Source organism: Ranitomeya imitator, chromosome 1, assembly GCF_032444005.1.
Source record: "Ranitomeya imitator isolate aRanImi1 chromosome 1, aRanImi1.pri, whole genome shotgun sequence".
Taxonomy (NCBI): domain Eukaryota; kingdom Metazoa; phylum Chordata; class Amphibia; order Anura; family Dendrobatidae; genus Ranitomeya; species Ranitomeya imitator.
This window is the reverse complement of record NC_091282.1, coordinates 450957105-450972636: the sequence shown is the minus strand read 5'-3', so window position 1 is coordinate 450972636 and position 15532 is coordinate 450957105. Positions and strand designations below refer to the sequence as shown.

Below are 15532 nucleotides of genomic sequence, written 5' to 3'. Positions count from 1 at the left end.
CAGCTATGGGGAAATATGAACGGTGCAGAGCACTATATGGCACAGCTATGGGGCAATAATGAACGGTGCAGAGCACTATATGGGGCACAGCTATGGGGAAATATGAACGGTGCAGAGCACTATATGGCACAGCTATGGGGAAATATGAACGGTGCAGAGCACTATATGGCACAGCTATGGGGCAATAATGAACGGTGCAGAGCACTATATGGCAGAGCTATGGGGAAATATGAATGGTGCAGAGCACTATTTGGCACAGATATGGGGAAATAATGAACGGTGCAGAGCACTATATGGCAGAGCTATGGGGAAATAATGAACGGTGCAGAGCATATATGGCACAGCTATGGGGAAATAATGATCTATTTTTATTTTTGAAATTCACCGGTAAATGCTGCATTTCCACCCTAGGCTTATACTCGAGTCAATAAGTTTTCCCAGTTTTTTGTGGCAAAATTAGGGGGGGGGGGGGTCGGCTTATACTCGAGTATATACGGTACATTTTTACCAAGATTGTGTGTTGGTCCCAAATTTTAAATTTTTACACTGGGAAATAGGAAAAACAGCACCAAAATGTGTCCCACAATTTCTTCTGAATGTAGAAATACTCTATATATGGCTGTACAGTACTGTTTAGCCACACGGTGTGACTCGAGAGAAATGGAACACTACTTGCCTTCTGGAGTGCAGATTTTCATTGAATAGTTTGCGGACGCCATCTACAGAGCCCCCCAAAGTGCTAGAAAAGCAGAATTCCCCTTCAAATGATTTTGGAAATAATTCCCCTTTGTGATTTTATCTACAGGGGTAGTCATGATTTTGACTTCATGGGTGTTTTTCAGAAACAAGCAGTAGTGGATGTTGCGTTGTGAAAATTGCAAACTGCCACTGTAGTGACTAGTATGTTGAAGTAACCAGTACAGTATGACCAGGTCATGCTTCTGGGAGACACGCACCCGTAAATTAGGCGAGCTCTCATCACTAAAGAAATTCCAAACATGTGAATGTTAAATGTGGTTTAGACATACTGGGGCCCATTTTCTCCACCAGAATGGTAAAGCCAATAACCATGGACCCTCTCCAGGCTATTAATATCTGCCCTCAGTCACTGGCTTTACCATTCTGGCGGAGAAAATTGCGCGGGAGCCCACGCCAATTTTTTCAGCGCTTTAACCCTTTAAATTAATAGCTAGAGCGCCCAAATTTTGCACATACACACTACTAACATTAGTAGTGTGGAATATGCAAAAAAAAAAAAAAAAAAAGGGATATGAGATGGTTTACTGCATGTAAACCATGTCTCATATCATGTCGGGTTTGGAAAGGAGATAGCTTAAAATCCGGTAATTCAATTGCCGGCTTTTGCTATCTAGCGCTGCATGAAAAATATATATATATATATATATATATATATATATATATATATATATATATATATATATATATATATATATATATATATATATATATATATATATATATATATACATACACGTGTCCCCAGGGGCCCCCAGCTAGCGGCACATCAGCAGCCGCTATGGGGCCTCTGTGAGGCAGGGGGGCCCGCCTGTCACCAGCGCCAACTCCCCCGCCACATTGAACTATACCGGCGGTGCCTGCCGGTAAAGTTCAAAGCAAATGATGGAGGAGAGAGCGTCACCTGACGCTCCCTCTCCCATCATTCCCCACTCTGCCTGACACTGCCGCTGCTGTGCCAGGCAGTGCAGCGGCAGCCGCCGAGACCGGAGTAGGGAGCAGCACCGTGTTATCCGCTACGTGGGCCGTGTTATCCGCTACGTGGGCTGTGTGTTATATACTACATGGCTGTGTTATATGCGATCATGAATCGTGGTATGTGTTAAGGAGGGGGGGGGGGTTGGGGTCACTGAGACTCTTTCGCCCGGGGCCCTCAAAAAACCTGGAGCCGGCCCTGTCCTGTACGGTCAGACACGGTCATTACACGGTACAGCAGGGGCACATTTAGATTATCTCAGCACAGGGAACATTTTTTATTTTTTTAACACATCCAATTTTGGAACTTATTTTTAAATCCAAGATCTATTCATTAAAATGTACTTTGTTTGAAGGAAAAGCACTTAAAAAGGCAAAGGGTGGTCACACCATATATTGTCTTCATTTATATTTCTCTTTTATTCATTTACTTTGCATTTTGTTAATTGACAAAAATGAAACTATTTAACACATGTATTTTTAAAAGCATTTTTTATGTTGCAGCATTATTTCAACTGCTTAAAAAATTCTGCACAGTACTGTGTATGTCGTACGATTACCTAGTATTGTAAAATATACACACACACACGATATACTTGGAGTGTGAAATGTGAAGTCTCTGCTTGTAGAGCAACTAGGTGTTTCTTCTGTCTTCTCTGGGGGCTTGTGCTTTTGACCTTCTAGACAACTACAGTTGGTCATTAAAAATAAGCCCTGTACTGCTCCGCTTAATTACAAAACAAAAGGATTTCAGAATACAGCAACACAAAAACAAGATCTATTTTGTACAATGGAAATGAAACAAATTTGGCAATGCCATATGCAGACTGACCTACAGAATAAGGTTAAAATTAATTTTTGAAGCATGATGAATAGTGCAAAATGTAAAACAAAACAAAAACACAAAAAAAAAAAAAAACACACACAAACCAACACAACCAAGCCCTATTAAAGGGAACCTGTCACCTGAATTTGGCGGGCTCTGTTTACGGTCCGATGGGCGGTGTTTTCTCTCCTTTCATGCACCCCTTCCATTCCCGCTGGTCGCAATATGGTCTTGAATTTGATTCGGTTTCCTCCGTAGTACACACGTGAGCAATGCAATCTTGCCTTGTGCACGCACAGTATGCTTTGCCCAACAGTGGGCAAAGCCGAAAAGCATTAGTGCGCATGCGCCGGCGCACTATGTCCCGGAGCACAGCAAAATACTTCCGGGACATAGTGCGCCGGCACACTAGTGCTTTTCGGCTTTGCCAGCAGTTGGGCAAAGCATACTGCCCGTGCCCAAGGCAAGACTGCGTTGCGCACGCATGTACTACGGAGGAAACCAAATCAAATTCAAGACCATATTGCGGCCAGCGGGAAAGGAAGGGGTGCATGAATGGAGAGAAAACACCGTCCATCGGACCGTAAACAGAACCCGCCAAATTCAGGTGACAGAGTCCCTTTAAAACGAAGACTGGACAAAAAAAAAAAAACAAAAAAAAAACAATGGCTCCTGGAAAGTGACAGCAAAAATAAATAAATAACTTTCTAAAGAACAATTTTTTTTTATTTATTTTTTTTAATATAGTGTGAACGCAGTCAAATGCTGTCAGCTCCATTCAGGCACTGCATTATGAGTGAGATGGCAGCAATAGAGGAGTGCATCTTCTGTGCTGTAATCTGCCACTCATGGTAAAAACAGTGCACTCAGAGGTGACATCAAGTCAGAGCATTACCTGCCTCAGCAGCAAAAATTCTTGTGATGTACCACCTCATCTGCAGACAGAATCCGTACTCCAAGTACACAGATATGGAGTATAGATGTTGCACAACAATAAGAAAAGTCCATTACAAACTTTCAGAACTTTCCACGCTGAATAGAAAGAAAAATATATAAAAGTTTAGTTACCCTTAAAATGTAACCTGTTACCTTACCTTTGCTAATCCAGATCGATGTGCACCTTTAGACTCCATATAGACCAAATACTTGTTAAAGTCTTGGAATTCTTCCATTGTTGGCCTGAAAGTCATAATTTTGCATGCAGGGTTCTGCTCATCAGAGTCCTTCGCATTCATGTTGAATAATATGGGTAACACTAAAAAATAAATAAAGACATATACATATATATTCCGCTAATGACAGATATAATATATATTTCCATTGGACAGTCTGTTCATATGCCAAACCTATACTAAAGCAGCACATCAAAATAAGCAAGATATACAGTCGATAGGTAGCCATGATAGCTAGTCTTGAAAATAAACAGTCATTTTAAACGGGTTCTCCCGCAAACAAAGTACCGTACTTTTTAAATAGATCTTATTTTTATTCTAAGTTCCACAATTGGATGCGTTAAATACATATACTTCTCTTTGTGGGAACAAAGCAGAGCAGCATATGTAGGGTGTCTGTCATTTTAATCAATAGATCTTTGAACAATAAGTTCTGCAGTTGGATGTGTTTATACAAAAAAAAAAAGTTCTTGTGCTGAGATAATCTTATAAATGTGCCCCTGCTGTGTACTGTGTAATGGCCGTGTCTGACCGTACAGGAACATGGTCTGATCATACCACAGCTCCTGGGCAGGTGAGGAGGCAAAAGAGTATACTGACAGAACAGCAGAGGATTACAGTGGATTCTTTCTGGGAGAAGTTTTCAAACAGGCAGGGATATTTTTTTTCCCCTTACAGAAACCAGCAGCTGCAGTAACATGCTATCCCGTCTGCATACTATTCCTTCCTCCCCTGCCCAGGAGCTGTGGTATGATCAGACCATGACCCTGTACGGTCAGACACGGCCATAACACAGTACACAGCAGGGGCACATTTATAAGATTATCTCAGCACAGGAACGCTTTTTTTTTTTTCCCCCTTCTTTCTTTTTACTATTGTGGAACTTCATTTTATTCCCAGATCTATTCATTGTGTACTTTGTTCATGGGAAACCCCCTTTGAAGTTATATTTCAATATCAATATTACACATGAAAACAACTTTTGTAATTTATTTAAAAAAAAAAAAAAAAAAAAAATCTGCTTCTTGCTTTGCTAGGACTGATCATCAATTTTCAAAATCTTCAATGTCTGGGTAAAATCTGTATTTAGTGAAGACAGATTCTTAAGGTACCTTCACACTGAGTGACGCTGCAGCGATACGACAACGATCCGGATCGCTGCAGCGTCGCTGTTTGGTCGCTGGAGAGCTGTCACACAGACCGCTCTCCAGCAACCAACGATGCCGGTAACCAGGGTAAATATCGGGTTACTAAGCGCTCTGCTTTCCGGCCGCTGTGCTTACACAGGGCAGAGAAGCAGAGCGCCGAGGGACAGACAGCGGAAGGCAAGTATGTAGTGTTTGTTTTTTTTAACTTACACGCTGGTAACCAGGGTAAACATCGGGTTACTAAGCGCGGCCCTGCGCTTAGTAACCCGATGTTTACCCTGGTTACCAGCATAGTTGGTCGCTGGAGAGCTGTCTGTGTGACAGCTCTCCAGCGACGCTGCAGCGATCGACATCGTTGTCTATATCGCTGCAGTGTCGCTCAGTGTGAAGGTACCTTTAGATTATGTCTTCACCCTGATTTAACCGAAAACTGAGAATTGTGAAAAAGAAAGATCAGTAATGGATGACAAAGGCAGCAGATTTCTCTGACTTTGATGAGATATATCACAAAGTTTCATATTTTCAGGAGTATTAATGTTTTAGGAAATTACGGTAGATTAAAAAGACAAAACTCTATATAGGGTGTTCATGAAATTCGTGGGCGAGTTATGGAAAACCTCACAGTGCCTTTAGCTTTAGGAAAAACAAATGCACCGTTGTTTGTTTTTTTAAAAACAAAGGGAACCAGTCACCTATTTTGGCCGATAAGATGCGGCCACTGCCTTTCAGGGATTATCTACAGCATTCTATAATGATGTAGATAAGCCCTGGATCCAACATGAAAGATAATAAAAATAAAAACTTAGTATAAAAACTTATTTTTCTTCACTTGTAGATAAGCCCCCGGTCCGACCTGCAGCATTCTACAACCCCTGGCAAATATTATGGAATCACCGGCCTTGGAGAATGATCATTCAGCTGCTTAATTTTGTAGGGAAAAAAAAAAAAAAAAGCAGATCACAGACATGGCACAAAACTAAAGTCATTTCAAATGGCAACTTTCTGGCTTTAAGAAACACTAAAAGAAATCAAGAACAAAAAAAATTTGGTAGTCAGTAATGGTTACTTTTTTTTTAACCCAGCATAGGGGAGGGGAATTATAGACTCACTCAATTCTGAGGAAAAAATAAATAAATTATGGAATCAAGAAGAAAAAAAAAACCCACTTCAACACATCACTAGTATTTTGTGGCACCACCTTTGGCTTTTATAACAGCTTGCAGTCTCTGAGGCATGGACTTAATGAGTGTCAAACAGTACTCGTCATCAATCTGGCTCCAACTTTCTCTGCTGTAGCCAGATCAGCTTTGCGGGTTGGAGCCTTGTCATGGACCATTTTCTTCAACTTCCACCAAAGATTTTCAATTGGATTGAGATCCGGAATATTTGCAGGCCATGACATTGACCTTATGTGTCTGTTTTCAAGGAATGTTTTCACAATTTTTGCTCTATGGCAGGTTGCATTATCATCTTGAAAAAAGGATTTCATCATCCCCAAATATCCTTTCAATTGATGGGATAAGAAAGTGTCCAAAATATCAACATAAACTTGTGCATTTATTGAAGATGTAATGACAGCCATCTCCCCAGTGCCTTTACCCGACATGCAGCCCCATATCATCAATGACTGTGGAAATTTGCATGTTCTCTTCAGGCAGTCATCTTTATAAATCTCATTGAAACGGCACCAAACAAAAGTTCCAGCATCACCTTGCCCAATGCAGATTCGTGATTCATCACTGAATATGACTTTCATCCAGTCATCCACAGTCCATAATTGCTTTTCCTTAACCCATTGTAACCTTGTTTTTTCTGTTTAGGTGTTAATGATGGCTTTTGTTTAGCTTTTCTGTATGTAAATCCCATTTCCTTTAGGCGGTTTCTTACAGTTCGGTCACAGACGTTGACTCCAGTTTCCTCCCATTCGTTCCTCATTTGTTTTGTTGTGCATTTCCTGTTTTGGAGACATATTGCTTTACGTTTCCGTTCTTGACGCTTTGAGATCTTCATTGGTCTACCAGTATGTTTGCCTTTAACAACCTTCCCATGTTGTTTGTATTTGGTCCAGATTTTAAACACAGCTGACTGAACAACCAACATCTTTCGCAACATTGCATGACGATTTACCCTCTTTTAAGAGTTGGATAATCCTCTCCTTTGTTTCAATTGACATCTCTCCTGTTGGAGCCATGATTCATGTCGGTCCACTTGGTGCAACAGCTCTCCAAGGTGTGATTACTCCTTTTTAGAGGCAGACTAACAAGCAGATCTAATTTGATGCAGGTGTTATTTCTGGATATGAAAATTTACAGAGTGATTCCATAATTTTTTCCTCAGAATTGAGTGATTCCATAATTTTTCCCCTATGCTTGGTTAAAAAAAAGTAACCATTACTGACTACCACATTTTTTGTTCTCTATTTCTTTTTGTGTTTCTTAAAGCCAGAAAGTTGCCATTTGAAATTACTTTAGTTTTGTGCCATGTCTGTGATCTGCTTTTTTCTACAAAATTAAACTGAATGAACATCCTCCAAGGCCGGTGAAATTTTTGCCCGGGATTGTAGAATGCAGTAGATAAGCCCTGAAAGGCAGTGGCCACATCTTATAGCGGCCAAAACAGCTGACAGGTTCGCCTTAAGAAAATGTGGCTGAACAGGTGACTAAAAATGTAGATTTCCTATGTTTATGTCCTTGAAAATGACCGTTCTGGTCATTTCTGGGAGGAGTTTGCATGTTTTTCCCCCCTGTCTGAGGATACCTTATGAATGGGCAATGCCATACAGGGGACAAAAGTAAACACCTTATAGAAGAACCTCTGCAAATACCACCTTGGTCAAAGGTGAAATTAGCATATTAGATACCCCAATCTTTGGAAGTCAATATCTCCACAATGGAGAGATAAACAAAATAAAAATGAACTTTATCCTGATAACACGCAAAGTGTGGTAAAAGGTCCCATTTAAATATAAAATATTAGTGTGCTACAGTTTAACCCCTTTCTGACATCGGACGTACTATCCCGTCGAGGTGGGGTGGGCCCCCATGACCACGGACGGGATAGTACGTCCAGCGCGATCGGCAGCGCTCACGGGGGGAGCGCGGCCGATCGCGGCCGGGTTTCAGCTGCCTATCGCAGCTGACATCCGGCACTATGTGCCAGGAGCGGTCACGGACCGCCCCCGGCACATTAACCCCTGGCACACCGCGATCAAAGATGATTGCGATGTGCCGGCGGTGCAGGGAAGCATCGCGCAGGGAGGGGGCTCCCTGCGGGCTTCCCTGAGCCCCCCGCAGCAACGCGATGTGATCGCGTTGCTGCGAGGGTCTTACCTCCCTCCCTGCTTTCTCCAGGCCCGGATCCAAGATGGCCGCGGATCCGGGTCCTGCAGGGAGGGAGGTTGCTTCACAGAGCCTGCTCAGAGCAGGCACTGTGAAGCAGCCTGCACTGCTATCAGATCGGTGATCTGTCAGAGTGCTGTGCAAACTGTCAGATCGATCTGTGATGTCCCCCCCCCTGGGACAAAGTAAAAAAAAAATTTTCCAAATGTGTAAAAAAAAAAAAAAAAAAATATTCCTAAATAATGAAAAAAAAAAAAAAATTATTATTCCCATAAATACATTTCTTTATCTAAATAAATAAAAAAAAAATAATAAAAGTACATATATTTAGTATCGCCACGTCCGTAACGGCCCGACCTATAAAACTGGCCCACTAGTTAACCCCTTCAGTAAACACCGTAAGAAAAAAAAAAAAACGTGGCAAAAAACGACGCTTTATCATACCGCCGAACAAAAAGTGGAATAACACGCGATCAACAGGGTGAAATCTGCACCAAATTTGCAATATATTGTAGGTTTCACTGCAGAACCACAACAGAATCTGCATTTTTTTTCCTCCATCTTGTGTGACTAGTTGTCGCAATGAAAGCTAAAGGTACCGTCACACAACGATATCGTTAACGATATCGTTGCTTTTTGTGACGTAGCAACGATATCGTTAACAAAATCGTTATGTGTGACAGCGACCAACGATCAGGCCCCTGCTGGGAGATAGTTGGTCGCTGGGGAAAGTCCAGGACTTTATTTCGCCGCTGGATCTCCCACAGACATCGCTGAATCGGCGTGTGTGACGCCGATTCAGCGAGGTCTTCACTGGTAACCTGGTGACGTCACCGCTGTGCTTTACGGCCGGCGCTCAGTCAGTGCGGGAAGCTGAAGGCGAGGGACATGACCAGACACCGGAATGTAAGCATGTAGTGTTTGTTTTTTTTTACATTTACAATGGTAACCAGGGTAAACATCGGGTTACTAAGCGCAGCCCTGCACTTAGTAACCCGATGTTTACCCTTGTTACCCGGGGACTTCGGGATCGTTGGTCGCTGGAGAGCTGTCTGTGTGACAGCTCTCCAGCGACCAAACAGCGACGCTGCAGCGATCGGCATCGTTGTCTAGATCGCTGCAGCATCGCTAAATGTGACGGTACCTTAAGAGACCAGCTCTTGAAACCAGGAGGGAGAGTAGGTCTTTTGCTCCCCCACCAGCAAGGGCTCGTGTATAAGCTGAGAGGGACGTTTTCAGCACACACAAAAAAAAAAAAAGTACTGAAAATCTCAGCTTATACACGAGTATATATGGCAAGTTCAGAGTAGAGTAAGCTGCTTGTAGGAAATCATGTAATTGTAGAGCAATTGTGAATCACAACCATCACCAAGATAGGGCGGGAATTAGTGCGATGCTGTCATGGATCTGGAAAATCAAATTACCGGTAAGTAATTATTTTTTCCCCTTCCCCATGACAGCACCGATACATGAGAGGAAGTAGAAAGAACTCCTAGGGTGGGATAACAGCGGATAGCACTTTTTTCCCAAAGGCAAGATTTGATAGTCCCATATTTAATCTATAATGGCGAAGAAAGAGGGTGAAGACCATACTGCTGCATTACAGATTTGCTCTATAGACGCATTTGCTCTCTCTGCCCATGATGTGGCAATAGCCCTAGTAGAGTGGGCCGTAACACCAAGTGGAGGGGCTTGCCCTGAAGAGGAATAAGAAAGTGATATAGCCATACAGAGCCACCATGCAATGGTTGATTTTGTGGCCTTTTTACCCCTGTTTGCCCCCTGGAAGAAGACAAAAAGGGCTGAAGACCATCGCCATGATTTTGACACTTCTATATATTGAAATAGGCAACGTCTGACGTCCAGACAATAAAAGGTTTCTTCTTTCTGGGATTTTACGTTATCACAAAATGAGGGCAAAACTATCTCCTGATCCCTGTGGAATTTTGAATTGACCTTTGGTAAGAAGGCCGGGTCAGATTTTATAATAACTCTGTCATCCAGAAAGGTAGTGTAAGGGGGGATGGGGGAAGGGGTCTACAGATATAGCCTGGAGTTCATTAATGCGTCTGGCTGAAGTAAGGGTGATCAGGAGAACAGTTTTTAAGGTTAGCGCTTTTACCGATATGGAAGAAAGAGGCTCAAAGGGAGAGGTGGTTAAAGCATTTAAACTAAATTTAGATCCCAGGGAGCAACCTTTGGACAAGGTTTGAATGGTCTGGCTGTAAAGGAGGCCCGAATGAACCTACACACCCAGGGGTGATCAGCCAATTTTTGGTCAAACAGGGCTCTAAGCGCCGAGACTTGCACCTTTAGGGTGCTGGTAGATAATACTCTCCAATCCTTTTTGGAGAAATTCTAGGAGCTCGGTCATAGGGACCTTATGTATGGCATTTGTTATGCATCACCCTGAAAATTCTAGATATTTTCCCCACACTTTTTGATATTTATCAGTTGTGATCTTCTTTCTACTGGACAGCAGAGTAGCAACTAACTGGTCAGAGAACCCTTTCGCTGGCAGAAGTCCCCTCAAGTTCCAAGCAGTGAGGTGCAGATTGTGCACTTGATGTGTTACTGGACCCTGGTGTAGGAGGTTTGGAACATCTGGAAGGATCCAAGGGTCAGAGATGGACCATGCACTCTTTGGCCAGAAGGGTGCGATTAGGATTATGCATGATTTGTCTTCTCGGATCTTTTTCAGGACTGTGGGAATTAACAGAATTGGTGGAAACACGCAAGCTAGTTGGAATCTCCATTGGTGTAGCAGCGCATCAACCCCTTACGGGTTCTCTTTTGGGTTCAGAGAGTAGAATCTTTCTACCTTTCGAATCTGCTTTGTGGAAAATACACTGTGTTCTAAATTATTATGCACAAAGAGTTTAGGAGTGATAAGGTTAGAATTTTTTTTGTTTGTCATTTAAATTCATTGATGGTGATGTGTGTCAGGGCTCTTTATATCACTGAAAGCAATTGCAGATACCTGTGCAAATTAGTTTGGCAGGTGTGTCCAAATACAAGACAAGACTACTTAAGAAGGCTGTTTCACATTATTAAGCAGCCTACATTTTTGGCCAAAATGGGAAAGAAAAAGGATGTGTCGGCTGCTGAGAAGCAACAAATTGTGGAGTATTTAGGTCAAGGCATGACTACAATCAACATTGCCAAGACACTTCATCGTGATCATCGCACAATCAAGAAGTATGTAGCCGATTCCCAGCACACGTGTGTGCGTGCTGATAAGGAAAAATTGAGGACTCTTTCCAACAGGCAATTGCGTAAGGTTAAAAGAGCAGCTGCAAAAATGCCTTGTCATAGCAGCAGACAAGTTTTTGAAGCTGCTGGTGCCTCCAACGTCCCCAGAACAATAAGATGCGACCAGCTCCGGGGACAGTGGCAGGTGGGGAGTTTGACTGGGGCGGTACACCTGTCAAACCGTAATGCAGGTGTCCTAAGGCGAGCTCAGGGAGGCCAAAAACTTCCTGAAAATTATCTGACAGAATTGCAGGGGTGTCAATACTTTTGGCCATGACTGTAGAAAGGAAATGGTGTGTGCGTCCCTGAAACCTATCCCCCTGGGAGTGTCAGCACACTGCTCCCTCCGGCGTGTAGTGTTACTTCCGGTTTGCAAACCGGAAGTTCTCCCATTCACTTAGCGCCAGCTTTGTGATGTTGCACGCCCACTTAGTTTCCTCCCCGGCCCAGCCTCCGGCCAGGAGCAGACGCCGGGGAGTCTGCAGCAGGAAGGACGCTACCGATGCAGCTCTCCAGGTCAGTAGTGACGCGAGCGCCGACCCCGCTGCGGACCTTGGTCATTGGACCAGACTGACAGAGGGAGATCCCTCCGCATGCAGCATCGCAGGCTCCCCGCAGGAACAGGAAACCAAACTGAGGAGAGAGGTACCAACCCCATTTTTTATCTCCACTGCAGGTTTCGTGTTCCTGGGGGCAGGGCCATCTCATGTCTTGGTGCTGTCATGGGAAAAGAAAAGACAAAATCCGTAGTGCACATGATGCGGGCGGGGGGGAAACGGGCGGAAACGTAGCGTTTATTCCGCAGCATGTCTATTCTTTGTGCGGATTCCGTTGTTGTTTACACCTGCTCCATAATAGGAATCCGCAGGTGTAAAACCGCAAGTAGAATCCGCAAAAAACAGCGGGGAATCTGCGGTAATTCCGCAGGTAATCCGCAGTGCAGTTTACCTGCGGAGTTACAAAAAACAGGTGTGGAAAAATCCGCAGACATCCCACCTACGTGTGACAAAAATATTAGGGATTTGTAAGACATTTAAGGGTATGTGCACAAGTTGCAGATTTGCCTGCAGAATTTTCTGCACAGAATCTGCACCTCTCGTCAGAAAACGCAGGTAAAAATCCACACGTATTTTGATGCGTTTTTGTAACCTAAATACCGTATATACTCAAGTATAAGCCAACCCCCCAAATTTTGCATAAAAAAAACTGGGAAAACTTATTAACTTGAGTATAAGCCTAGGGTAGAAAATGCAGCAGCTATCGGTAAATGTCAAAAATAAAAAATAGATACCAATAAAAGTAAAATTAACTGAGACATCAGTAGGCTAAGTATTTTTGTATATCTATATTGAATCAGGAAAATATATATATATATATATATATATATATATATATATATATATATATATATATATATATATATATATACACACATATACATACACTGGATGGTGGCCCGATTCTAACGCATCGGGTATTCTAGAATATGTATATCCACGTAGTATATTGCACAGCCACGTAGTATACAGCACAGAGCCACGTAATATATTGCAGGTTAAAAAATAAAAAATAAACATACTCCCCTTCGGATCCGAGGGCCCCTTGTAGTTCTAACATACTCACCTTCGGATCTGGCGCAGGCGATGAGCGCGCGGCTGCCGTCATCTTCCGTTCCCAGGATGCATTGAGAAATTACCCAGATGACTTCGCGATCTCGTGAGGCCGCTAAGTCTTCTGGGTAATTTTGCAATGCATTGCCGGGAACGGAAGATGGCGGCCGGCTCTGCGGACAACGGAGGGTGAGTATAGCAGGTTTTTTGTTTTTTTATTATTTTTAACATTAGATTTTTTACTATTGATGCTGCATAGGCAACACACAGGGACACACAGGGTAAATAGCGGCGGTAACGGAGTGCGCTACTTGCGGCATAACGCGGTCCATTACCGCCGGCATTAACCCTGTGTTAGCAGTGGTTGGAGGGGAGTATGCGGGGAGTAAGGAGCGGCCATTTTCTTCCGGACTGTGCCCGTCGCTGATTGGTGCTGTAGTAGTGTGTGTGGCCTCCACGTGCCTGTATGACCTCCCTACATACTCCTGATGAGGTGGGGGGGGATGGTCTCCTAAGGGATCTCCTCCCAGACCTGGACTAAAGCATCCACCAACTCCTGGACAGTCTGTGGCACAACGTAACAGTGGATGGTGTCCCAGATGTGTTCAATCGGATTCAGGTCTGGGGAACGGGCGAGCCAGTCCATAGCTTCAATGCCTTCATCTTGCAGGAACTGCTGATACTCCAGCGACATGAGGTCTGGAATTGTCCTGCATTAGGAGGAACCCAGGGCCAACCACACTAGCATATGGTCTCACAAGAGGTCTGAGGATCTCATCTCTGTACCTAATGGCAGTCAGGCTACCTCTGGTGAGCACATGGAGGGCTGTACAGCCCTCCAAAGAAATGCCACCCTACACCATTACTGACCCACTGCCAACCCGGTCATGCTGAAGGATGTTGCAGGCAGCAGATAGATCTCCACGGCATCTCCAGACTGTCACATCTGTCACGTGCTCAATGTGAACCTGCTTTCATCTGTGGAGAGCACAGGGCGCCAGTGGCAAATTTGCCAATCCTGATGTTCTGTGGCAAATGTCCTGCACGGTATTGGGCTGTGAGCACAACCCCCCATCTGTGGACATCGGGCACTCAGACCATCCTCATGGAGTCTGTTTCTAAGCGTTTGTGCAGATACATGCATATTTGTGGTCTGCTGGAGGTCATTTTGCAGTGCCCCTCCTGTTCCTCCTTGCACAAAAGCTGAGGTAGCAGTCCTGCTGCTGGGTTGTTGCCCTCCTATGGCCCCCTCCACGTCTCCTGGTGTACTGGCCTGTCTCCTGGTAGTGCCTCCAGCCTCTGGACACTACGCTGACAGACACAGCAAACTTTCTTGCCACAGCTCGCATGGATATGCCATCCTGGATGAGCTGCAATACCTGAGCCATTGTGTGGGTTGTAGAGTCCGTCTCATGCTACCACGAGTGTGATAGCACAACCAACATTCAAAAGTGACCAAAACATCAGCTGGAAAGCAATGGTACTGAGATGTGGTCCGTGGTCCCCACCTGCAGAATCACTCCTTTATTGAGTGTGCCTTGATAATTGCCAATAATTTCCATCTTGTCTATTCCATTTGCACAACAGCACATGAAATTGATCAAACAGTGTTGATTCCTAAGAGGACAGTTTGATTACACAGAAGTTAGATTTACTTGGAGTTATATTCTGTTTAAGTGTTCCCTTTATTTTTTTGAGCAGTGTACTGTGTTTTTTTTTTTTCTAACATTCAACACACTAGCCAGATGATGGGACTACTTTCTCATCATTGAATAATGGTGTCACTGTAGCAGTCATAGCCAGATGGGACTAGTAGTCCCATCGGACAATGCCTGCCCACCCCATCCACACAGACACCCCACACATATATAGCTTCGCCCACACACTTCCCTCATCCTGATCTGCAGCGTTTCTAGCACCCACATCCGCAGCAAATCTGCAGATTTTTTTTTTTTTTATTACAACTGCGGTTCTGCTGCAGATGTGCCTGACTCAATGGGTGCAGAAACGCTGCAGATCCGCAAAAAGAATTGACATGCTGGGGGGGGGGGGGGGGGGGGGGAGACACGTTTCTGCGCAGATTTTTTTGCAGCATGTGCACAACATATCTCCATTTCCCATAGAACATTGCTTATGTACTACACTGCAGATTTGATGACAATCCATGAGGCCAAAAACTCTATGGATACGCATCTAAATCTGCAACGTGTACACATTGCCTAAGAGAACCTGTCAACCGTTTTTAGAGGTTATTGAAATATTTCAAGAACTGGCAGGTATTTTGACTTTTCATAATTTCTGCTATACTCCTAAAAAGAGGACATCTCTGAGAAGAGTAAACTTCTCATCTGTCTGCACACACTACAATGCTATTCCTGGGGAGTCTGTATCTCATTACCATCTAATTACAGATCTTGTAGGTGTAGTTGGCAAGAGTCTGCAGAAAAGGCCACAT

General features: G+C 43.7%; 1 protein-coding gene across 2 annotated transcripts in view; it reads right to left on the bottom strand.

The window, feature by feature from the left end:
* KDM4C (lysine demethylase 4C) overlaps positions 1–15532 on the bottom strand; it is a 606931-nt gene that overhangs the window by 567597 nt on the left and 23802 nt on the right. For both annotated transcript variants that reach the window (XM_069764494.1, XM_069764503.1), the window contains exon 2: positions 3652–3812. In XM_069764494.1, coding sequence (XP_069620595.1) covers positions 3652–3792 — 141 coding nt within the window. In that variant the 5' untranslated portion in view covers positions 3793–3812. The remainder of the gene's footprint in view (positions 1–3651; positions 3813–15532) is intronic.